The sequence below is a fragment of the Platichthys flesus genome, chromosome 16 (genome assembly GCF_949316205.1).
Source record: "Platichthys flesus chromosome 16, fPlaFle2.1, whole genome shotgun sequence".
In the NCBI taxonomy this organism is placed as follows: domain Eukaryota; kingdom Metazoa; phylum Chordata; class Actinopteri; order Pleuronectiformes; family Pleuronectidae; genus Platichthys; species Platichthys flesus.
This window is the reverse complement of record NC_084960.1, coordinates 19,418,805-19,443,050: the sequence shown is the minus strand read 5'-3', so window position 1 is coordinate 19,443,050 and position 24,246 is coordinate 19,418,805. Positions and strand designations below refer to the sequence as shown.

General features: G+C 41.3%; 2 protein-coding genes across 4 annotated transcripts; one reads left to right on the top strand and one right to left on the bottom strand.

The window, feature by feature from the left end:
- Positions 1-15,444: 15,444 nt before the first annotated feature.
- timm29 (translocase of inner mitochondrial membrane 29) lies at positions 15,445-17,554 on the bottom strand. Its single transcript, XM_062408975.1, has 2 exons — positions 17,331-17,554; positions 15,445-16,498 (listed from the first exon to the last, which is right to left on the bottom strand). The coding sequence occupies exons 1-2, from the start codon at positions 17,452-17,454 to the stop codon at positions 15,831-15,833; spliced, it is 792 nt and encodes a 263-aa protein (XP_062264959.1). The 5' UTR covers positions 17,455-17,554; the 3' UTR covers positions 15,445-15,830.
- A 706-nt stretch (positions 17,555-18,260) lies between these two features.
- On the top strand, positions 18,261-23,542 carry yipf2 (Yip1 domain family, member 2). 3 transcript variants are annotated; one of them, XM_062408388.1, is made up of 9 exons: positions 18,261-18,340; positions 18,800-18,860; positions 19,725-19,882; positions 19,979-20,059; positions 20,240-20,327; positions 21,118-21,234; positions 21,338-21,504; positions 21,853-22,035; positions 22,124-23,542. In XM_062408388.1, exons 2-9 carry the CDS (start codon positions 18,830-18,832, stop codon positions 22,214-22,216), a joined length of 918 nt encoding a protein of 305 aa, XP_062264372.1. In that variant the 5' UTR covers positions 18,261-18,340; positions 18,800-18,829; the 3' UTR covers positions 22,217-23,542. The 3 variants fall into 3 exon arrangements, with proteins under 3 accessions (XP_062264372.1, XP_062264370.1, XP_062264369.1); XM_062408386.1 differs by having other exon boundaries at positions 18,269-18,441; XM_062408385.1 differs by having other exon boundaries at positions 18,269-18,555.
- Positions 23,543-24,246: the final 704 nt, after the last annotated feature.

Below are 24,246 nucleotides of genomic sequence, written 5' to 3'. Positions count from 1 at the left end.
ACAGACCGTCCAGAGAAAGAGAGAAGGGGGGGAGTAAGGGGGGGTGGCAGGCTGGGGCAGGTACCAACAGCAACAGGCGCTCTCCTGATTCAAGAATTTAGAAAATGCACCATTATAAGTAAAAACCCTGCATTCTTGTTTCCTCTGGAGTGAAAGTATCATCGCGTTCGAAAAATGAGAGTGGCTATAATTCTCTGAAAGATCCATGAGGAGAGAAGAGACAAGTGTATGGATGGTTTTAAGTGCCAAAACTATATATAAATACGTAAAAACTTATATAAATACATAAATATATACAAAATTATATAATAAAATGCCTAAAAGTGAATTTATTTATAAATTTCTATATTTCAAATTTTTTTCTACTTTTATTTATTTATTTGTACTTACTCATAAACTGTCAACTTCAGTCATCAAAAGTCCAGGGGGCAGGATAAAGCTTCTGATTGGTGCTTGAACTTGAATGTATTGCTTTTGCCTAATTCAAGATGGCAGCTCACATCTGGTTGCTAACCACCAATCCACAAGAAGAACCTGAAGAAGAAGAAGGAGGCGGCTCACTTGCCTGTGGATCGGATTGCTTGCTACATTGGTAGAAATGTTTGCTGTAGCTGAACAAATGGAGGCAAATGTCAACTCCTATGCCTTTTTACATGTGATCACAATCAGAATCAGAATCAGAATGTATTTACTGCCAAGTAGGTTTACACCTACATGGAAATTGCTCTGATTATTGGTGCATACAATGAACATAAAACACAATAAATACAACACACATAAGAAAAACAATAAAAAACAATACATAAAATAAAAGATAGAAAAAGTAAAGTAAAAAGTGAAATGCAAGATGCAAACAGTGTCAAATTGCAATATGCAATATAATGCAATATAATATTATACAATACGTGTTAATTTAACACATCCTTTGAGGTGTGGGGGCGGAATAAAAGTCCAAGACTGTTGGGGGTCCCGGGCCTTGTTGATAAGGCCAACTGTAGCCGGGAAGAAGCTGGTCTTGTGGCGGGCGGTTTTGGTCCTGATGGAGTGCAGCCTCCTGCCCGAGGGAAGAACCTCAAACCTCAGAGTTTGTGACCCGGGTGGGAAGGATCAGCCAAAATCGTACCTGCACAGCTCAGGGTCCTCGAGGCAAACAGGTCCTGTAGATGCAGGTGTAGAAGTGCACCATCATTGTCTTTGGCAGGTTGAACTTCTTCAGCTGCTGCAGGAAATACATCCTCTGTTGAGCTTTTTTTGGTCAGGGAACTGATGTTCAGCTCCCACTGGAGGTCTTCTTTAAGTATTTATTTTTGTAGTTATGTATTTTATATATTAAGTTTCGGCTCTGAAACCCTCCATACTTGACAACTGTGACAGAGAAATGTATTTTTAACAAGTAGGATAGTTACATTCCTTAAATGTCCATATCCTTCCTAATGGATCAGTTTCTGACAACTATACTGACTTCAACGACCTCATGACCTTTCCTCAAATGTCAGGACAATTTGAACCCCATTAGAAATGTAGCTCCTTTCCAGCCAACGCTCTCATATCATGATATGTAATGCTCATTTCGTCCAGTAGAGGTCAGGAGCAGCTTTTAACTTTAAGTCCAGTTTAAGACAGCGAGCTACTTTAAATCCGGTGTAACACCAAATCCTACAGCCAGTATTTGAGTCCAAGTCTCCCCTAAACACATCCTTGACCCCTTGGGGAAGATTTGTAAAAGGTATCACTTGGACAGTAGTAGACACATGAAGATCTACATGCTGTTTCAAAACTTCACATCACCAACCACCTGGTTACAAACACTGAATATATTATTTATTTATGAAACTAAAATCCTGAAACTAAAACTGCTGCAATTTGAATGGCTGTACGTTTCAATACAGAGAACGTAATCTCTGTTACATCAATATTAGCTCCAAGGCCCAAGAATGGTTGGAACCAGCTATTCATGAATCCAGTGTGTGTAATGAGCTTCCTGCATTTTAGAAACTCAATTATTTTCCATGTAGTGATTCACCAAATTAAGTTGCAACATGTAATGATAATCATTTCTAATAAAGATTCAGTGATGTTATCAGTTCGTAGGAAAAGTTTGTAGTGTTGTTCAATTAAAAGGAATAACCGATGAAAAATGACAGTTTTTTTTTTGTCATCCATATGTTGGCTGCTGATGGCCTGGCCTGGATTTGGGACTGTCTGCAGATGAACTTTTTACATAGCTGGCAGATGGTCAATCTCATTCTCTTCTAACCCAAACTCACTATCAGACTCTGAATTGATAGAAAAATGATCTTCGTATTTTCTAAACTCTTCCCCTTCATTGTCTTCCAAAGATTTTCTCTCTTCAAAAATATTTTCTAGATACTATATCTGTTCATTGGGGCTCGTGTGTAGACTGACATGAGTGTGTTCAATTTCTAATTAAGTTCAATAAATAAACGTCAATACTGATTAAAAACCTTGTTTCATATTAGTTTTTTCCAATCATATCTTGATTGTAATTGATGTTTCTTTGTTTAATTGCATTTAATCACAAAAAACGAAAAGCACTTTTATTCATGAATGTGATTTAACAGGGGTAAATGACAAACATATGCTGTTTATGTTGCTTGTTATTGGGATAAAGTTAACATCTGTTAAGTATTTTTTCATATATTGTTGTAGCTGTATTGATTGAAAGACCGAACAATGCGGTGGGTCCTCCAGACCCACGGACATTGGCTGGGTGACTAAAACAAATTGAGTCTTGTACTTTTCGTGTTTTGAATAAGAAAGAAAATATTCTGCGAAGCATAACATAACCAAGTGTATATTTTGTCATTTAGGTTAACGTTATTAGCTAAATATTTGGTCGTTTGATGTAAATTGTGATGTTTTTCTGAATATCATTTCACAGATGTTAACATCATTAAATGCATTGTGATTAAATGTTTGGTGAAAAATGTGGATCTATTAATTATGTTTGTGTGTTAAACACATTTTACCCAGATCATTTGTGTGCGTGTGTGTGTGTGTGTATGTTTGTGTGTGTGTTAAAGTGCTGATTGAAGGCAGGTGTGCTTGAGTGCGCCCCCACTCTGTAGGTTATGTATGTCACATGGAGCCACCACCATGTGTCTGCAGACTCAGCTTTGTTCATGTGTGTGCAGATTTGCTGTGCATGTATGATTCAACCTAATATGTGAACATTGTGGCTGCTCCCTTCATTTTGCATACAGTGCACAGGGTGGGGGGGGGGGTTAAAAGGGAGGTTCTCATGCAGCCATGCATCACTAAAAGCCCCTTACATTTGGTGGTGATGTATCTGCGAGAAATGTGTGATCCTGGTGAAGATTTGGCTGCTTTGTTGACGTTGAAGTGGATGAATCATTTATAAATATATATATAATAAATATCTTCCATCCATCCTCCATCCATCTGCAGCAGCTAGGGGATCTGGGATCCAGTTTACAAATGTTCTAGTCTTTTGCAAATTATCTTAATGAGCAACACAGACTGGACCAAATGTCTCGTGCACATGTCAGTGTCTCCATCAGTCACAGGTCAGCACCAATTAACTCTGACTCAGTTCCATGGTTGAGGGCAGTTGTGTGTTCATGTGACGCACCATGCTCAGTGACCTCGTTGGAAAGCTGGAGGCTGTAAACGCACATTCTCCTAATGTGTTTCCTCATCTAAAAATCTCTCCTCCCCCACACTGTCTCCTTGTATTAGCTGCTTTACGTCAGATTTAACCCATTTTTCAAACTCCAGCTTCCATTTCTCACATTAATTTCACTGCTGCTCTGTGCACTGGTGCTTCTCGCACAATTTTTTTTATTTCTTAATACCAGCATTTTATTTTTTGCCCTGTAAGCTCATTTGACCTTAAAAACATTTAATTTAGCAAAAAAAGTAACTGAACGCCTTTATGTTTGATATATTCATTTTATTTCCATGTACGAATGAGCTAACGACCTGGCAAACTAATATTCTGGTTAATATTGAATACAGCACATCATTCAAATTGATTCATGGTATGTGAACACTCTCTGACTTCAGTAAAATCCAGGGTGTATATAACGATGGGACATGAACCAAAAAATCACTCTGGTTGCAGTTCTTATATGACTGATGTTTGTCCAAAATCATCTCAGGCATCATTTCATTATTATTATTATTATTTTTATTATTATTATGAAGGGATTAGGGGATGAGGGCAGACATAAGGGAAGGAGGATGAATGGATGAGAGTAGGGATGAGAGAAGTAGGTTGAATGGATGAGGGTAGGGCTCTTTTCCTTTTTGTCTGTTTTTTTCTCCTTCTTTTTCTTTCTCTTTCTCCAGGAGAGAGAAAATGTGGTGCAATAAATGTAGAAGACATGGATGGAGATGTTCAGAGAGTTTTTGGTGCTGAGGCCTGATGCCAGTGTCGATGTGCCCGAAACAAACAACCATGATCTTCACCTTGGAATTTATGTTACATCCAGCCTTCATATGCTGCATAGATGTTTGTGCTGTTTGTCTGAGTGGAGAATCTACTGCTGTGATGGTCATGTGTGAAAGGTAACCTTCGGAGAAAGTCCGGACTCAATTCACGGGAGTTCCACCGGGGTTCATGACTGAAAATTGCTTAACAGTCCACAATTCCACTACTATCGGCACGGCTGAGATGATTGACTCTTGCCACTGTAATACACAATACGCCACAATTTCAGTATTTTGTCCCAATTTCTTTATTTATGTCAGGATCTACGGTACAAGGTATTTCATATGAAACAAATAAACCACCGACTCCACAGCTGATACAGCGTATCAAGGTCAGCGCTTCAGGAAACGTGGCCATGCATGGACACGGTTGTCATTCATCGACCGGCGAGTTGACAGCATCACCAACCCACCGACAGCGATGAATGTGAACCGGACACCTGCTCTGGTAGAGGACTGTTATGTGCCGGCTTTTCCCAAGGAGCCGTTGATAAGGAAGCAATTCTTCTGACGTGTGGATCGGTGCACACATCAGGCTTTTAATGAAATGAGGTGATGAGCCAATAACACAGACATGTTCTCATTGCATGTTCCGCACATTCGAAATGGGTTTTCTGTTTTACCTGCTTCCTGTGGAAGCTGGTTGGTAATTCTTTTACATGTGTTATTTACATTTCATTGAACAGGTAATCCCCCCCCCCACCCCCGATCCATTTACAGTCGAACTAAGAAGATATCACTTCCAGCCTTTATGGAGAGGAGGAATTATTACTGCAGCTAAATTCTACCTTTATGTTTTATGCTACACTTGAAAAACATCTATGCCCTTTCAGATTACTGTACATATCTGAAACATAACAATAAAATAAACAGGTCAATCTATATGGTGTTAAATAGCATGTGACCACACAAATAGCATTACATGAACAGTTTTCATTCATCTGGTAAATGTCTCTATCAATTAATTGACTTGAAAAAAACAATCAATCAATAACTAAATGATTCACTCAGATCTGAAAGGGACTGCAGCTGGGTTTTTTTGCCTTGATGGCAAACAGTCTGCGGCACCACCTTCCTCAATTCATTCCAACCATTCCATGGGTTTCAGTTGAAATGAATTAGAGCCAATCTGATTCTACCAGCACAAACACAGCTGCAAACTGTGCAAACACACACACACTCAGCTTGTTACCTGCTTCATTATCCAATATCTCCACTCTTTCTAATGGAATGGATCGGTTGTCAGCTGTTCTCTCTGTCGTTAATCTGTGGATAAAGCACAGGCAGTTATTAATATTTATATATAGAATTTCTAAAATAAGCACATTTCTAAAATGTTCTGTTCTACATAAATCTACAGAGAATATGTAATTTCTGGAATGAAAATACTGCAGAGCATCATGATGCAACATTATACTTAAATTTTTGGTTATGTTACTATGACATTTGGCCTTTCACTTGTTACAACATGTTATCATGTAGTAACACATGTAGTGTTCTCACTGCTGGCCCAAGCACACACTGGATAGATTGCACTACTAAAAACACTTTCTTCCCATTAACTCTGGTGTAATTATTATCGCTAGTTATTTCCTATTCCACACGAGTATTGATCCCTGTCCACATTATGTATCAACCTTGGCTTCCTGCTCCCTTTAAATCTGTGAGAGCTAGGAGGTGAATAAAACATTCACTTCCTGTGCCGAGGCAAATCACAGCGTGGCTTTGTGTGGGGTTCAGCTTTGGTGAACTTTGATATTCACTTTCATTTGCATATGTGTGATCATGGCCTCACATGCCTGAAAGCGAAAGTCACGTGACTATTCACTCACAGTGGGCCTACACGTGCCGGTCTATACAGATTATTTGAATCAAAACTCGTTTCCTACACATGAAAGGAGTTTTACCATTATAAAATGCAGAAATTAATCCTTTTAATCTATCAAAAATTGGAGAATATTTAGAGGTTTCTGACCTTAAAATGTCCTACATGAAAATCAGTTATTTTAAATAACGCTCTATGTAGCTGTGATGGACTTGTGGCCTGTCCAGTGTGTAGTAGCCTGGTGCACTATTCGTATCATGGCCTCTTTCTGTACTACAATAAAACTGCAATCACTTGAAAAAAAATTCAGAGCAGACCTTTTAGTTTGTCATTGGTGGAACTCAGGTGGCATTTAACCACATCAGTGAGATAAGCTAGTTCTCCCTGCACCGTGAAGCCTGAATGGAATGCAGCCATTTTGAGTGTTGTTAGTTTCACCTCAGGGCTGTGGAGATGTGGAGGGTCATAATGCACAGTGCATGTTGATACTGTGGAAGCGTGCATGCAAGCAAGGCGGCCCGTGTTTTGCACTGATGTGAACTCAAGTGTACGGGTACACTCAACACTCGATGGTTTCACTGAGACACAAACTCACCGACAGCGTTGAATGTTCCCCAACACTTGAAAAACTCTGGCTGACAGCGAGCGAAAGAAACAGCCTGTCCTCCAGCGCTACAAGGAGTGGACAGCCATGACAGGACAGACCCGAGAGGACACTGAACAAGAAGCGACAGCAGGTGCACGCACACATTTGACCCGTGATGCAGCAGACAGCAAACCTTCTCACGCTGTAGAATTAGGGCATAGTGTGTAAATCCATTACATTTAGGGTTGTTTGTTGTTATTACTGTCAAGATACATTTGCTGAAGTTTTTCACAAAAAAATGTGATTTTAATTTATTTGCAGTTCCTTCCATTTCATCAGTTTCATAACTCTACTTCGTATTTTGCTCTAATAGTTCTGAATTGATTGCTCTTGGATATATGTTCATTTTATATATATATGTTATTATTAATTTTGGAGACATTGTGGATGGTTGAGAAATGGAAGCTCTCAATAACAACGTATGGATTAGAATAATTGTATTAAGACATGCGCCTGTAGTGCATCATGACGCAACACTTATCTACACCTTTCAGTTCACATGTATTACCATTAACACATCTACTTTTAGTGCTGGTCAGACTAAAGACTCATTCATTATAACCTATGTGGTCATTATTCAAATGAACAGAGGACAGGAAACACACAATCGCTCTTCACCTTGAATTTCTGCATTTGATTTCCCAAAACACACGCACACACACACACACACAAAGACTTCACGTTACATTTTGTGTGCACTAACAAAGTTTCACCTAGCGAGAAAATCATTTCTTCATTCCTGTATTGAATCTTAAAGCGTCATGAGACTTCATCATCAGATCATAAATCAGATATTTTCTCCAACACCTTGATACATCACCTTACCTGACTACGCCCCGATGTTTGTGTGTGATTATACACTAAAACCTAAAAACCTGCTCTACGCTCATGGCGTAACTGCTGTCGGGTTGATTATGTGATGATGGAGGGGGGGGGGGACTGGGAGGGCCGAGAGTCAAGGGTGAGTGGAGAGAATAAAGATTGTGGAGGGTGGGGTGTCTGGGGGAGAGGACGGCTGATCGATTCCAGGCTTGGTATTTTCCAGACAGGCTGAATGGTAAAGGTCAAAGGTTAGCTGCTCATGTTTCCTATGAAAGAGAGGCTGTGTGTTTGTGTGTGTGTGTGTGTGTGTGTGTGGGTGTGTGTATACGTTTTCAAGCTCATGTGCAGAGAGGCAGATATCCATGCATTGATTGCTTGACATTGTGTTAAATCGTCGTGTTTCCAAATCTCTAGTCATGCAAAGAAGTGCAGGTCATTGCATCCGTCTCTGAATTTGTGTGTATCTGTGTGTGAATTATTTTTTTTTTTGCTTAGCTAATAGTGGAGGAAGAAAAAAGTTTATATTCATATTCATTTTTATATGAAGTCATTGATTAAAACTGGGGGGGTGGGGGAAATCTTTATATCAAATATATAAGACATAATTGTTCATAGTTGTGTTTTCCTCAGATTAAGTATTCAGTTGTTTTAATATTTACTCAATTTCTTTAGAGAAACAAATAATCCGAGCTCCTTTATATTATTGCTCTTTATTTATCTTGTTTTGCCATTGGAAGCTCCACCTCTCATTTCTCTGCTGTGGGATGTGCACTCTGAACAGCATCTTACGCTCAGAAAATAAAAACAGACATGGCTGAAAAATCTATTTAAACTTATTTATATGTGTAGTTAAAATGCAATAATTTTTTTGAAATTTGAAGAGCAGAACCATTTGAACCCAAAACTAAAACCAGCGCAGAGGGTGCAGGATGGTGATTGGGTGTCTTGCTCAAGGGCACATGGGAAAAAAGCTAAAAATAGTCCTGAGTGCTGCTGCTGAGATAAAATGTGACACATTTGCCCTACGCTACAGTGCGTTTGCGTGTGTGTGACTGTTTTGCTGTCGGCCTGCATTCTGCTCCACCCAGACTATGACTGCTCACATAACTACATTACACTGACATGGGGATGACAACACTCAAGCACACCATGTCTCCTCAGAGAAGGGATGTATCCATTTAACCTATGGAGCACACACACATACATACACACAATCACACACGCATGTAAAAAGGCCAATTACGCGGTCATGTCTTAACATCCGGGGCACAGGGAACAGCAAACTAATTAAACATTTAACACAACCTACACGCACACACACAAAGGATGTACATTTGCATGCATAATCTCACACAGTCATACAGTGGCATGTTGAGCTGTATCTTTTGCATGCGCTCTACTTCATCGGTGCATGTGCTTGCATGTGTGTGTGCATGCATGGTTGCATGTGAATGCAAGTGGCCATGAAAAAGAAGACAGACTGTGGCTGCGAGGTAAAGAAAAAGGAGGAGGGGGAGGGTGCAGGGAGACTCAGACACGCGGTGGGTGGCGGGGTGGGCTGGGTTAGGGAGGGTTAGGAGTAAGTGAGTGAGAGTTGGTCGTCTTCACGTCCCTCGCTCCCTTCCTTCCAGCCTCACTCTCCCAATCGCTTACTTGCTCCCCCTCCCCCTCCTGGGACTTGAACCTGTGACCCCGCGGTGAATGAGTTCACGGGAGGCACCGCCATTATTGGGGAAACTGCTGGTCTGTTTGTGTGAATGTGTGAGTGTGTGTGTGTGTGTGTGTGTGTGTGTGTGTGTGCATGTGCATGAAGTGACCTGAGCTAAGTTCATTCACCGGTGTCTGTGTTTCGTGAGTGTGTGTCGGTGTGTTTGCTGACAGAATTCCAGCATTCGTTTAAAGTGGCTTTTTTACAATCTCATCCCTGAATATTATGTTTGCATCGCATAGGCCTAACTTCACTGATGCATACAGATGTGTGTGTGTTTGTGTGCGTGTGTGTCTGTGTCTGTGATGTCAGAGGTAATGGAAATGGTGATGGCCCTTCCCCCCTGTTCGCTGCTGGATGTGTGACCAAGTCTGCATCCCCCTACCTTGCCCAGACAGACCGGACGAGTGCTTGCATCTAATTGTCATTCACTTCAACTTGGACAGCACAAAACACACCCACATGCACATAAACGCTCACACACACACAAACAGACACACACACACACTCACACAAGCACGCACACACACACGCACAAACACACACGCACGTATGCAACATGCATATCTATGAAGCTATATGTGATGCACACTTGGAAAAAAATAAAAGAAACATGCCCATCCATCACACACACCCATACACACACAGGAAGTCACATGAGAAATCATGAATGAAAATTCCCATTGAGTGAATACACTCACTTCTGTGTTAGCATGCCTTTACTACAGCCATTTCCATGCCTAACTCTGCATACTTCCTCTGCCTCTCTGGGCGTTCCTCCTCCTCATTGCATCCTGCATGCACATCAGTGTGGGCAAACATCCACTGACACTGTCACATTGCATTTGTGTCTGCCGACAAGCAGCCTCTCCCACACTCAGGGCAGCTCTGGGATCAGAGCCCGGCACAGCATGCACAATAATTCATCAGAAAAAATGTAGGCGATGAAGGTGCGAACTCACTTACCCCAAATCCTCTTCTGCCTGAGATGTATTGTCGACATCCCTCTTTCCCTGCATTCCTCTGTCTCTGTACCTCTGTTTTCACCCCTCCCATTGAAAAGCCAAGCCACCGCTTTCTCTCTCTCTCTTTCTTTCATCCTCTGTGCTCATCTTCATCCCCTCTCCTTTAAATCCCTACTTTTCAACTCTTCCTTCCTTCTCCCTGTTTCACTTCCTACTGCTCTGTCTCCCATTTCTCTTTCTCTTTCTTTCTTCCTCTCCAGTGGCTGCCCGGCGTCTCCTTCCTGCTGCTGAAAACTGCAGACTGTCTGGAGAGAGAGAGAGGGAGGGAGTGAGAGATGAGAGAGGGAGAGAGAGAACCGGGTCGAGAGACACTGGGGAGCAGTGGGAAGTGCAAACCAGGACACACACAGCCTCTGTCAGTTTGAATGAATATTGTGCACACTCGGCTTGTCTCTCTCCCCCTATTTCTCTTTCCCTCTCCCTCCCTCCTTTTCTCTGTCTACCAGACACCCCTCCTCCACTCCTCTCTCACTTTGCCCTCCTTCGACGTCTCCTCCTCCCTCTCCCTCACTCTTTGCCTTCAAACATGTTCACACTCCTAGACTGACATTGTAGAACTGCACTTACCAACACCAATTCAACACACGCGCGCACACACACACACACACACACACACACACACACACACACACACACACACACACACACACACTTCCTGGACCCAGACGGTTAACCCTTTTGACGCAGCTGCATGTCCTGCCTGTTTGTATTATCATCTTAGTAGTTGTATTCAAGCATTGGTCATGACAGATTCTTTTAAATGAGTGCTTAAAATAACTAGTGCAGTTTTTATAATCTGCATCAGCCCAACAAATGAGAGAATGATTAGACTTTATCACATTTATAGTATCATGTTGGCTTTTGTATAATCTTTTATATTTTGTTATCACATTAAATTAATCATGTGAGTTGGACTTTTTACATTCGCATATCTGTGTGAATGTGGGTTGTGTGTGTGTGTGTGTGTAGCAATTAACATGGATAGCTTTTCACCAAACTTTTGAGTATTATTTGAAAGTGTATCTCCATGATGATTCACTTTTGGAGCCGATTTGTCAAAGGTTAAGTTTATAAAAAATATGGTCAAACACATTTTCGAAGGATATCTCTGAAATCTGAAGCTCATATTGAGCAGGAAATCATTCAGTGCACACACAAGGTATTTATTGCCCCTCCAATACTTTTCAGCTCAGACGTTGTTTTACACTTTACAGAAGACATTTAAAAAAATGTGGTTTCATGTTGTTTGATGATTCAAATGCATGTTTATTTTGTTATGGTAATATTATTATAGTCTGAAGGAAAGATAACATATAATGAGATCATGTTATGAATTCTAAAATACACAAAAATCTAGTCATTGTAATAATGACTGGAACTTTTTTTCTCTCTGTCCTGTTCCTTCACCTGTCCTACTTGATGTGTTTCCCATTAGGTCCTCTTCCTCTTTCATGATCCAGACACACAAGGCTTGTGTAATAACACCTGGTGCTTCATTGTCTGTGGCTGATTGAATTCATCAATGGTTATGAACAATAAACATTTTTTAAATGTGTTTTAGTATATTGCTCTTTCCCAGCACCACCCCCTTTACTTGTATTTCCATTAACACCGTTCCTTCACCTTCTTCCATCCCCCCACTCTCCATCATCCTCCTTCCTTCCTTAGTTACATATTGATCAGGTCTCACAAAGTGCATGTGTGCGTGTGTGTGTGTGCGTGTATGTGTGTGTGTGTGTGTGTGTGTGTGTGTGTGGATGCATACAAGCCTGGTCCTGCTGTGGTCAATGAGGTCAACATGGTGGCCAGACAGACATCCCCACCCCCATCCTTTTCTTGTTGTTTTTTTCCCCCTGCCTCCTCCATCACCTCCGGCTTGCTTTTCTCAGGGTTACCGAGTGCAGTAGACATAAAGAAACGATAAAGTCAGCATCCTTCATCAGCTCATCTAAAAGCTAGGTTGACAGCAACTGGCAGAATGCACTGACTAGCAATGTATATGACAGCATCGCATCATGAGTTTAATGTGCTCACGCGTCCTGAAGGGAGGACTTACAGGTTGAGCCCGGAGTTAGAAATGTCCCCACAGAGGGCGACTCACCAACACATGAGCAGGAAGGATATGAAGACTAAGAAACAAGAGGAATCAATGCAATAGTATTGCTTTGTGCTGCATTTCTAAATACAACTGGCTTGTATGATTGCACAAATGTTTCACGATTGTCTTTGAACAGAGTCAGGTGACGTGCCTCCTCTCACCAGTCACCTACCTTATCTTTGCATTTTAAGAGGGGAAAAAGGAGCATGTTTTTCACCACTTGACAGTGACCGTCCCTGCTGACCCCTGGGGCCAAGAGACTCACTGTCTGGGTGGAGGAGGGGGCAGGATGGAGAGAATAGTGCATGAGTCAATAAAGGCCATAAGTCAAAGATGGAGGGAGATGCAGGAAGAGGGAGCCTGACAGGCGTCCCCACAAGAGGGAGGCAAGAGAGACACAGCAGCAGCACCTTGTGGATGAAGGATACAATTATGAAGGAATAAATTATTCAAATTTTCTGGTCTTGTTGACCACTCAAAACACTCAACAGTGCAGTTATTCCATTCACTCATTCACACAAATTCATTCAGTGTATTTTCATTTGCACTTTCTCTATTGCACATCACTCACACACTGGCAGTTTGGAGTTCAGTAAATGGCCCAAGGATACTTCCGCAGACAGGCTAGAGGTGACTGGGATCGAACTGCCGACTCTATGGGTAGTGGAGGACCCGCTCTACCTCCTGAGCCACAGCCAATGTTTTAGTGTTTCTGCATTTATTATTTATTTCTACATTTATTTACCAATAAATTTAGTTTTTTATGTATTAATTGTATGTGAATTCATAAATGTATTCATACATTTCAACATCTGTCTGAATTTATCTTTGTAATTCAATATTTCTGTGTCCATTTGTTAATTAGGTGGGCGACCTAACTTAGTCTAAAGCCGGATGGGTTATAGCAGCGTGACCGTCAGATCTTATACTACTCTCTTGAGTAGACCTGGATGCGGGAGATTCTAACTTTATCTTGAATAAAATTTTGATTTGATGTATTTATTTAAATTTTTGTCCTCATACACATGTTGCTCTTTTGTACATTTAACTTAATCATATGTCCAATTTGTGTAGGAAACCGATTAAGTCTGAGAGGTAGGATGTTGAAGGCGGTGCAGGTAGGTTGTGTGAGGAAGCTTTTCTGTCAGTGACAGACACAGATCGTATTATATTTGGATTCAAGTGGAGCTGGACTGAAGAGAGAAACGTGAATGCCTGCTCACCTTCGGCTGAAGCTCTCACATGATAAAGATCATGTGAGAGCTGTGGAGGAATGTGGAGACTCCACACAGCTTTATGGGACCTGAAACCTCCACAGCCAGGAGACTTCAGCTGGACAGTAATGAGACAATTACAGCAGCAGTTACCCTCTTCAAAATTCTGAAATAAGGCTTAGTTAATTTTTCCTCTTTTTATGCATTAAGATGTATAAAAAATGTCTTCATGGTGTGAGAAGTAAATGTATTCAATGCAATTCAATGCACACCGGATGCTTACCTGCAGTTTTATTGAATCTAAGTAAACTTTAAAAATGTTATTGATATCGACTCATGAGCCATTGAATGTAAACGAGCAAAACTTCCCCAGTGTGCCAGGCCGGGAAAATAAATAGTTTTAACTGGGTGCACGTTGTGGCAACTTCATGACACACGTTTGGACAGCAATTGTACTAGCAGTTAAATTACAGGGGTCACCCACAGTAATAACTAGAATTGAACTCAATAGAGCACAAACGTCAGCCAACAGTCCCTTTAAATCCATTTGAGCTGCACCAAATTACAGACTCAAAGATATCATTCCCCTAAATATATATGCAATAATAAAAATCCTTATCAAGAGCTACAAATTACTTTCACTAGTTCCTACTTACAGAGGTTTATTGATTTTCCAATCTTACGCTTGGCTAAGAAAGCATATGCCCAAACTCATCCTTAAGAAGACACATTTGAATATTAATAGTTAAATAGCATGTGCAAACTGAAAGTAAAATAAAAAAATTAATTGTTCTCTACCTGCAGGATTCCTATAGAGGGACATACATGCAAATTATAGTGATGCCTGGTCTAACTTTTAATGTGCTGCAGTCTGACTTTCTAATTTGATCAATTAAACTTGTTAATGGAGTTCATATTTTTTCCTGTGTAAGTCCAGTTGTGTTGGACTTCTGAACCAACTCTGTACAAAGTGTGTCGCCTGAACTTAACGCACTTTAAACCCCACATTTGTCATCGTCTAGTTCTACTTAATCGTAAAGTTAAGGGGAGGAGGAAAGAAAACCAAGTGAGGCACGTAGAGCTGAAAAATGCAATGATCTCAGGAACTTCATTTTCATTAAAAACAATTAGTAATATTATGTTCCTTCAAAAAATTATGTATAATCAGTTACCTTTAACAAAATAGGCCATCATGAACTCAGTGAGCATGATTCACTGGTGCACTTTATCTTCCTTGGCCAAGAGAACATTTTTCTCGTGCTGTCATGATATAGAAATCTAGTTATTTTCTTTTTCCATTTTGTCAATTGAAAAACAAATGTGAAAATTCTTCCATCCTGAAATGGGATCTCATTGCTGTACAATAACAGGGGAAACAGTGACGTTTAAATATCAGAAAACACAGGTTATGTGTTTATCGGGTTAATTGAACAAGGACGCAGAGGTGATATGTTGATGTCTACTGCTCAGAACCAGACCAGAGAAAGAGACTTCTGCCAGAGCGGCCATTTTACAGACATTCAACAATCAGAGTAAGGTATCAGATAGGACACATTTTTACTTTTTTTACATTCACAGTAAAAGAAAGGAGAGCAAAATGTTATAATGACAATATTTGGGAAAAGACGACGAACAGTGTCAAAAGTTTTATTCCAGTCTAGTTTCGCATTATTTAAATTCTTGAAAAGAAAAGGCTGAAGATCTTCATTTCATTTATGTATATAAGTTGGGAGAAAAAGAAGAAAACATCTAAGATACTGGGAAATAAGCAACAGATTTATTGACACGTGGTATAATAGTAAAACTTTCTGTGAAAGAAAACATGTTGGAATAAATAAAACCCAGCTGAGGATTAAGATTTTGCTTTTATTTTGATGAGATAAAGTTGTGATGTTTCTTCTTTCCTGGTGGTTAGTGGCAGCAGTAAACAGTGTGACGATATAGATAATATAGTTGATAAATGTATCCACCAATACCTGACCGTTGGGAATAAACACTTTGTTCTGGCAGTATTTAACATCAAGTCTGTTCTTCTTTCAATGGTTCTGTTTGTTCTTCACTAACCTTCTCCTCCACACTGTCTAATACATGCACTTCTTCTACCTCAGCCTCCATTGTCAGCGCTAACCAGGAATCTTTGTGCAACTTCTCGTTCTTTTCCACCTCCTGAACGCTCGGTGGAGATGATGCCTGCATGTGAGCCGGTAGGTGCTTGAACTCTCCCTCATTCATATCATAGTCCTGCATCTTTGAGTCCAGAATCCACCAGCGGGAGCCGAAGCCCACATCCAGAACCCGCTGATGGAACTCCAACCACGGCATGGACAGATTGGAGCACTGGGCTTCGTACAGTGTGGAGTCATTGTCGTAGTTGGCCCAGTAAACCAGAGAGAGAACACCCAGGCTGGCATGTCGGAGACGGCCCTCGTTGTGGAACTTCACTAGACTCTGGATGTGGCCGTCCGACTTCGCGTTGCGGATCCACGGGGACAGCAGGCCCAGCTGGTTGGAGTGCTCCACCAGGGCGGCCTCAAAGGACGACTGGTCAGGGTTTGTGTAGAAACAAGCCCCGGCCCCCCCCATCAGAGTCAAGTATACTGAGGCTTTGGCCGGTCGCCCCCAGGCACCCACCACTATCTCCTTGCAGGCCTCTTTATAGTCTGTGACCAGGCCGCGACACCAAACAACTACAGACAGAGGAGAAGAAGAAGATACTTAGTCCTGCCTAGGGTCCTGACAACACACACACTAACACAAAGACACAGACACATACACCTCAGTGCGGACCAGCTTTCATTTCAACCCAAACACTGCAGCAGCTGGGCCAGGTGTTTCAGAGATGATCAGTGGAACTAGCTGCTGGAGAGTCAGGGCCTGTATTTATCAAACCTCTAGTTGAGTATCAAGTTTAAGCCTTGTTATCATGTCCATGTAGTGTTTTGATATGATACAATGAGCCAAATAATCACATTAAAACGGTATCTTGTCAAATCCTTGATGTTTAGTCAGTGGTATTTTATTTAGCAAGAACACTTTATTATTGTTTCAAAAGTTCCGATTGCTTGTGTGAAATCATTAAGCCCTTCTGGGAATATAGATTTATAATGTGTTTAATATAAATAATAATAATTAAATCATAGAAAATTGGCCTTATTGAAAAGTAATTCAGCACGGAACAATCTAGTATTATAGATGAAGTGTGTAGGAGAAATGTAAACCTGAGGCTTGACGGTATAAGAGGAAAAAACCATCAGCTAAACAGAGTCTTGAATTCGAAAAAAGATTCAAGACTTTTTAATACTTTTCAAGGGTCTTGCTTTTCCCTAAATTTATATATCAGCATGTGTTTGTCCTGGTGTTGACATGCTGTTAGCAGATTACTATGTGAGTGAAGCTACTTGAAGGATTATGAAACCTCTCGTGTATGTCTCCCCAGTACCATATTACCAGTGTCTAATTAAACTAATGTTTACATCAACCCTTGCCCAGTGATGTCACTGTCCTCTGTCAGTCGCTCACCTGCTTTACTGTTCTTCACTCTCTCCCAGCGGCTCCTCCTGACCGGAGCTGCCGGAGCTGCCGCTGCAGCTGCGGTTTCTGCCGCAGCGCAGAACATCCTCGTCGCTGCACGCAACGAAGCCATTTTCACCGTGTTTCAGTGCCCGGGACGGTTCACCTTCATGTGGAAGACCCGCTGACATGAGAGGGCGGCTCACATGGAGCCAAAATGGCGGCCAGGGGTGAAGCCGTTTTAGCCTTCCGACGTGAATCTCTACATCACAATCGTTCCGCTTGAAGTCACATTTTAAATTTACAACAATATCTGGCAGTTGATCATATAGTCTAGTCAACGTTATAACTTAAATACAGACAAGACGATAAATCAAATTAGTTAAAATACAATACAATTATCAAAGGCCTTTTTAGAATTATAATGCATCAACAAAGTTCAGTTTTTGGGCTGTCCTGTAATTCATAAACATTACGGATATGGAGTTCAACGCAAACTATTTAATAAAGACAGTAAATATCGTTTGTGTACATTTACGCTGGAACCCCACAAAGAGACGCAGTAAGGGTGTATACCGCCATCTACTGTACAGGAGTGTGTTCAATCTGTAGTCAGGGCATTAAACCAGTTTCTTTAAACATTTAGTCGAAACTATGACTCTTTGTTCACTTTATATTATTATTTTTAAGGTATCATGAACAAAATATAGATTTTTTTTTCTGGTATTGAACCGTCTCTTCTGTTTTCATACAGAGGAAAACAGAGACCTTTTCTGACGTTGTCAGACTCACAATTCTAGTCAGAAAATGTTGTGGGCGGGGCTAAATTCGTCTGGCATCCAGGCTAACCTGACCTATTTATTCCTCCATTTTGGACCTCTCTGCGTTTGTTACTCGTGGACACTTTTGAATAAAGTTTTTTTTAAACAACACGACCCGCGTGACAGCTTTGTTTACGTGGTGACGTGTACCGGAAGACATGCTAGCTAGCCTGGCTGACGGGGGAGCTCTCGCTGTGGGTATGAAAGACACGTTTGCGGGGTTTTACTATTATTTTCTGTTGTTTTTTTGAACCCCCACGACCCGTGTGGACAGAGATCTACGTTCGCCACTTGCAGAGGTTAGAACAAATGCGGAACTACAGCGCTAGTGTACGTTTAGCTTAGCTAGTTGTAGCTGTCACAGCCGCTGACACGCCATCACCACCGGGATCAGCTCATCCCTCTGCGGACAGGTGCGAGTTTCACACGCAGAACATGTTGACATGTTCTGCAGAAACGTGACATGTTCTGAGCACGTTTCTGTTGATGTTATATGTTTGTCTGTGTTTCTCAAATAGTTTCCTGATAGCTCGGCTTGCTCCCCGTTTAAATTACCATATGTTTGCTCTGTAAAGCGATAATAACTGATAAGTGATCAGCTCTGTCCAGCCTCCACGAAGCTGTGCTGTTTGAACATGTGTCGTCATCTTTCCTCAGGTGTGAAGCTGCTCTTTGGCCACTGCAACAATGGCCACCCCAGATGATCTCCAGTTTCAAGGTAAAGATCCTGCAGTGTAAACATGTTTCTGATGCGGTTCTTGTGTTGCTTGCTTTCTTTATCATAGTCTTGTCACGCTAGAGTTTGGGAAGGGAGTTCTGAGCCATGACATCTGCCCCCATATTGAACCGTATGACCTTTATACTGGAGACACATCTGAAGCTTTATCTGGTTTTTCTTTAACGCACCTAGGTTAGCTGTCAGTGTGCAGATGCTAACAAATCTATAGTGTCTTTAGATGTCTTTGAGACTGTATTTGTCCAGCCAAGAAAAATTACCCACAGTTGCATCTGCCAGTGTCGTATTGTTTTTAAAAATTTTCACCTGCAACAGTCTCTACACGCTCACATTCTTCCTTCATGATCCTCACCCAGATCAGTTTTAGGGTCACCTGAGGAGCAAAGAGTCGTGAAATGAGACAAATGAGAAGCAACCCAGGTCTGCAGGACCTGAGCTGACTCATTTTCAGTCAGCTCTTATGTCACAGTGACCCCTAATGGTGTTGTGTGATACCTGCAGGAGACAAGCAGCTGCCGTGGTCTAACCAATTGAATTTAAGAGACTTTGGGTCAATTTGTTTCATTGAAGTCAGTTTCAAAAGTTCACAAATACTCAACCATGACAGCAGATATCGTTTGATGAGTTGTCTGTTGAAGAGATACCTTCTGATAACAGGAAGTGTAATGCCGGGATTGTTTTGCATGTTCTAGGTTTGCTCCTTGCTTGTGTTGTGTTTTACTTGAATCAGTTTGTCTCCTTAGTCTTCACAGTGCTGTTTGTGTATGACTCTAACACCACTGTAGCACCACTGTTGCACCACTGCAGTACCATTGACTCCCTGTCTACTGCTCTGTATGTGTGTAGAGTTTGAGGAAGCGGCAGAGCTGTTGTCTGCAGATCCAGAGGCCTCCACGCTGAGCCTGTCTGCCTCAGACAACTCTGCTAGAGCAGGAGGAGGAGGGAGCGAGGATGTGAAACTGGACCTATCAGACGATGAGGAGGGTCAGGAGGAGAGTTCGGAGGTGAGTAAATGATCTGAGGTGGCTTGCAGCGCAATATCTCTGGTAAAGATAGTATATGTTTTGGGATGACGACCTGAGAGATGTCTTTGCTTCCAGCTGTTGGGTGGACAGAAACCAAGTGGAGGCTTCTGGACCTTTGAGTACTATGAGTCTTTCTTCAATGTGGACACTGTACAGGTACAAGCCACTCCCTCTCTACAAATACAGTGCTTGTGCAACTGCAGCTGTAACTGTACTGAACAATGGATCTACGTGTGGGTTTTTTTAATAACATGTATAAAGTTCAGAGACAGGATTCTTAATTGTGATGGTTGATAATGGTTTGCGTTGCCCTTGTGTTGACATCATGTTGTGCAGGTACTGGACAGAGTGAAGGGATCAGTGTTGCCGTTACCTGGAAGAAACTTTATCAAACACTACCTTAGATCGAACCCAGATCTATATGGTAAGTCAGGGGAGATAGTAAATATCTGTCCCTTGGATTTAAAGAACATAGTGAAAATGTGATACAAAATCATTTGTCGATTTTTTTATTTAAAAAAAATTGTTTGTATCAATAGGTTTAATGTTTATTTGCAAACTTTTGTAAAAAAAAATGTTGCGTCTTCATTTCTGTTCCATTGATGATCAAAACTTAATCTATTTCAACCAGTAGCATGCAATTCATTGGACTGTTTTTTACCATTTTGAATACATGACTCAAACATTCACTGTTTAGGTTGAAAAAAAACCTCACTGGAGTTGTGTGTTAGTGCTATTTGAACTTGTAATACATTTTGAGTTTGCTGTTCACGAGGAGCATCTGCTGATGTTAGCACTGCTCCATAGTCTCCATATATGTGGGCGTCCTGCTGATATGGCGAAACCGTAACACAGGTGGTTTGGTGAGGTGAGGAAGAAGCTTAGAAAATCATGGTTCTTATTCGTCTTGGGGCTGCAGTGCTGCCTCTGGCCCTGGACAATTTGGGTTGGTTTAGAGTTGGTTGATGTCCATCGATCAAACACATGATGATAAGCACAGTGAAACTCTGTGCTAAATAATCGCATCAGTAAAGGGGATTGCAGATATATTAGTCTCTGATCCTAATAATCATTTGCAAAAAATCATTAGCATTTGAAATACAATGCAATTAATATTCAGCTCAGCTTCTCATTTCACCCGATGTTCACACAACCAACATGTTAGTCAGGGAAAGTTCTCATATTTGAGTGTCTGTGTGTGTGTTTGTTTGCAGGTCCATTCTGGATCTGTGTGACACTGGTGTTCTCAGTGGCGATAAGTGGGAACCTGTCTACCTTCATCAGTAAGATGGGAGACCCTTCCTACCACTACAGACCACAGTTCCACAGAGGTCAGTCCCTCACAGCTTCTGTTGTCATCCTCAATTTGTTGTGTTGCCTTTACCGAGTTGTGTTGACTCTGTTTTGTGTCGGTTCCCTGTTGCTTGCATCCAGTAACGATAGCGGCAGTAGTGATCTTCATGTATGCCTGGCTGGTGCCGATTGGTTTATGGGGTTTCCTCACATGGCGGCAAGGGACAGAGAGACAGATTGGAGGCTATTCCTTCCTGGAGACGGTGTGTGTCTACGGCTACTCCCTTTTCATCTATATTCCCACCTCAGTGAGTACACACTCCCTTCCTGAAAGATGTACTAATGAGCGTCAGGGTCAAAAGCTAAGCTGAAACAGTACTCTGACAAAAAGCACCTGTTTTTGCTTGATTTTTATTAGAGAGTGTAAAACACCTTGCCACCTCGCCCCGTTTTTTAAAGCATGGTCCCAGTAAAATCAGAATCAGAAGGTATGGATACATATAGAAATGTTGATAATCGAGAAATGCCACTCAACTGTTGTTCTATCATAAAGACTATATGTAAATTTCAGTTTTCTGAACTCAGTGTATTGATGTATTTACCTCGTCAATCTAAATTCATTTCCTCATAACGAAAAAGCCAAACAATGTCCCCAGGTTTTGTGGATCATCCCATTTGAGTGGTTGCGCTGGACACTAATCGTGGTTGCCATGGTGATCTCTGGCTCAGTCCTGGTCCTCACCTTCTGGCCCGTTGTCCGCGAAGACACCAAGGTGATGGCTGTAGCCACAGTTGCGACCATAGTGGTTTTGCACACGCTGCTGGCGATAGGCTGTAAGGTTAGTTGAGCAACGTGGATTATTCCTCATATCAGCTGTGCACAGTACAACCTGACCACATAGTGAATGTTCCACTCTTTTCTTTTAGATGTACTTCTTCCAGACAGCCGTCCACACACCAACACCAGCAGCCCCTACAACACCCGCCATTCACATTACACTGACCCCCGGACCCCACTGACCAAAGGCATGAAGCCGCATTGGCAGGGAGACATGAAGGCTGTTATGTCTGGAATCACAGGCAGACTTAAAACCTTGTTTGGATGATCATCAATCACGTTGATAATTGTCCTTGTATGTTTTATTGTATGCTCCCCTTGTGCGTTGGGATGGGTGTGTGTGTGTATGTTTGTATGTTTAATTTATCCAGAGGGTGGTTCTATCATAGCTGAAGTAGACCTGCAATAACTGTACATTTCTACTGTGATGTTTCAGGATGTGCTGCATGTACATGGTCTAGAATGACTTCCCCAACACTGTGACTTCCCTCTTTTTATCAGCAAGACTGAAACACAAGTTTAAAAGAAGAGAGGAAGTGTAAGATTGCTAGAGTGGTCATAAATCCATGCTGCTGCCAATCCCTACTTTTACGGGTGGTCAGAGAGCACATACCTCAACCAAGGCTAACACCCTATCTCGCAGCATTAAAGGTAAACAAATAATAATCCTGGATCAGCCCATTTATTAGTATCTGCTCCAAAATACAATATATTTTTCCTTGAGTCATACCTCACCTCTCCACAAAATGTCATGGAACTTGGTTCTGTAGTTTTTGAGTGATTGCTGACAAACAGCAATAAAAACCCTATTGGTGGTGGTAACTAGTTAATTTGACAAATTCATTGTTAGTTTACAAGTGATGACGAATCATGCTCTCGTGACTGTGTGGATGTTAATAGTGAATAAAGCTGTGCACGGTGAAACGACAACTGCAGTATGTCATTGATTTTATTAGTGTAATTTCATGGATAATTTATAAATCTGAGAAAGCAGAGGAAACATGGCCCCTGATTCTTAGTTGTGAAATTGTGTCTGTCACAGTAAATCCCACTCACTTCAGCCTCTTCGTGTAGATTAAGTGCTGAGTTGGTGAACATGCCAAACATCAGTACGTTAACTTTGTCACTTTGAATTTATGTCAGTATGAATTTGTATTAGCTAAGTTGTGTTAGCGCAGCATCATGGGGCCGTCAGCTCAGGTAAAGAAGCTCATTCTCGTTCCGACCTTGAAGCACCAAACAAAACCTTCTCCTTACTGCATGAGACCCTAAAACTGAAAAGATTTACACCTCACCTAACTAATCTGGCTCATTTATTCCCATGAGGAAGCTATTCCAGACTGTAGTGAATGTGTTTGACGAGTGAACACTGGTAGGAGCGTAGCCTCGGAACCTTCACTTTCAAAAGGACTCCAATTGTGTTGAGATGATTGCTGTAAATTGAGGTTGTCATGTTGTCATCACATTGATGCAGGTTTGGTTTGTTAATAAACAGGCTCTCTTCTGCTTTTCCAGTCTTTCATCCAATATTTCCTCTGTTTTTGCTCACAACACTCAAGCTTACTGACATGTTTATGTTTTCATTTTAAATGCTGATCAAGCTCCATTTTACCTGCCAAATGAGGCAGTATGATGAATCTTGTAGAATCAGGGGGAAACAGCCTGTATTTGGTGGACACCTCATGAAATCATAAACTAGAGCATTAACCCCTACCAAGGCCCAATAGGCCCTTTTCACAGGTGTTACATTAGTTAAGGTTGTGCACTGTTTAGACAGAGCCTTAATCAATGTGACCATTGTTCCACTACTATTTCATGTAAAAATGGCTGCTGTGAAAAAGGCACAAAAAATGTGATCAAGCTGCATCACACACTCTGGTTGGTTTCAAATGGATCCATTGACTTATTCACAAGGAAATCCATGAAAATATAACAAATTGAATAAACACCCAATCTGACTGCATCTAGCCCTTTGTATGGATCTCTATCAAAATGTAATGGATTCTACTTTGCAACAAATAGAAAACTAAAATGTCACTTTTATAACTTTAACGTATAGTTACGTTTTAAACTATAACTTTAAAACGTAACTATACAACACAATGAAGTGTGTACGCTGCCACCAGTGTGTACACAGCCACCAGCGGATGTTAGGGACATGACCACAGTTGTGCACCATATAGTCATAAAGCACTTACAGATCATTTTTGAA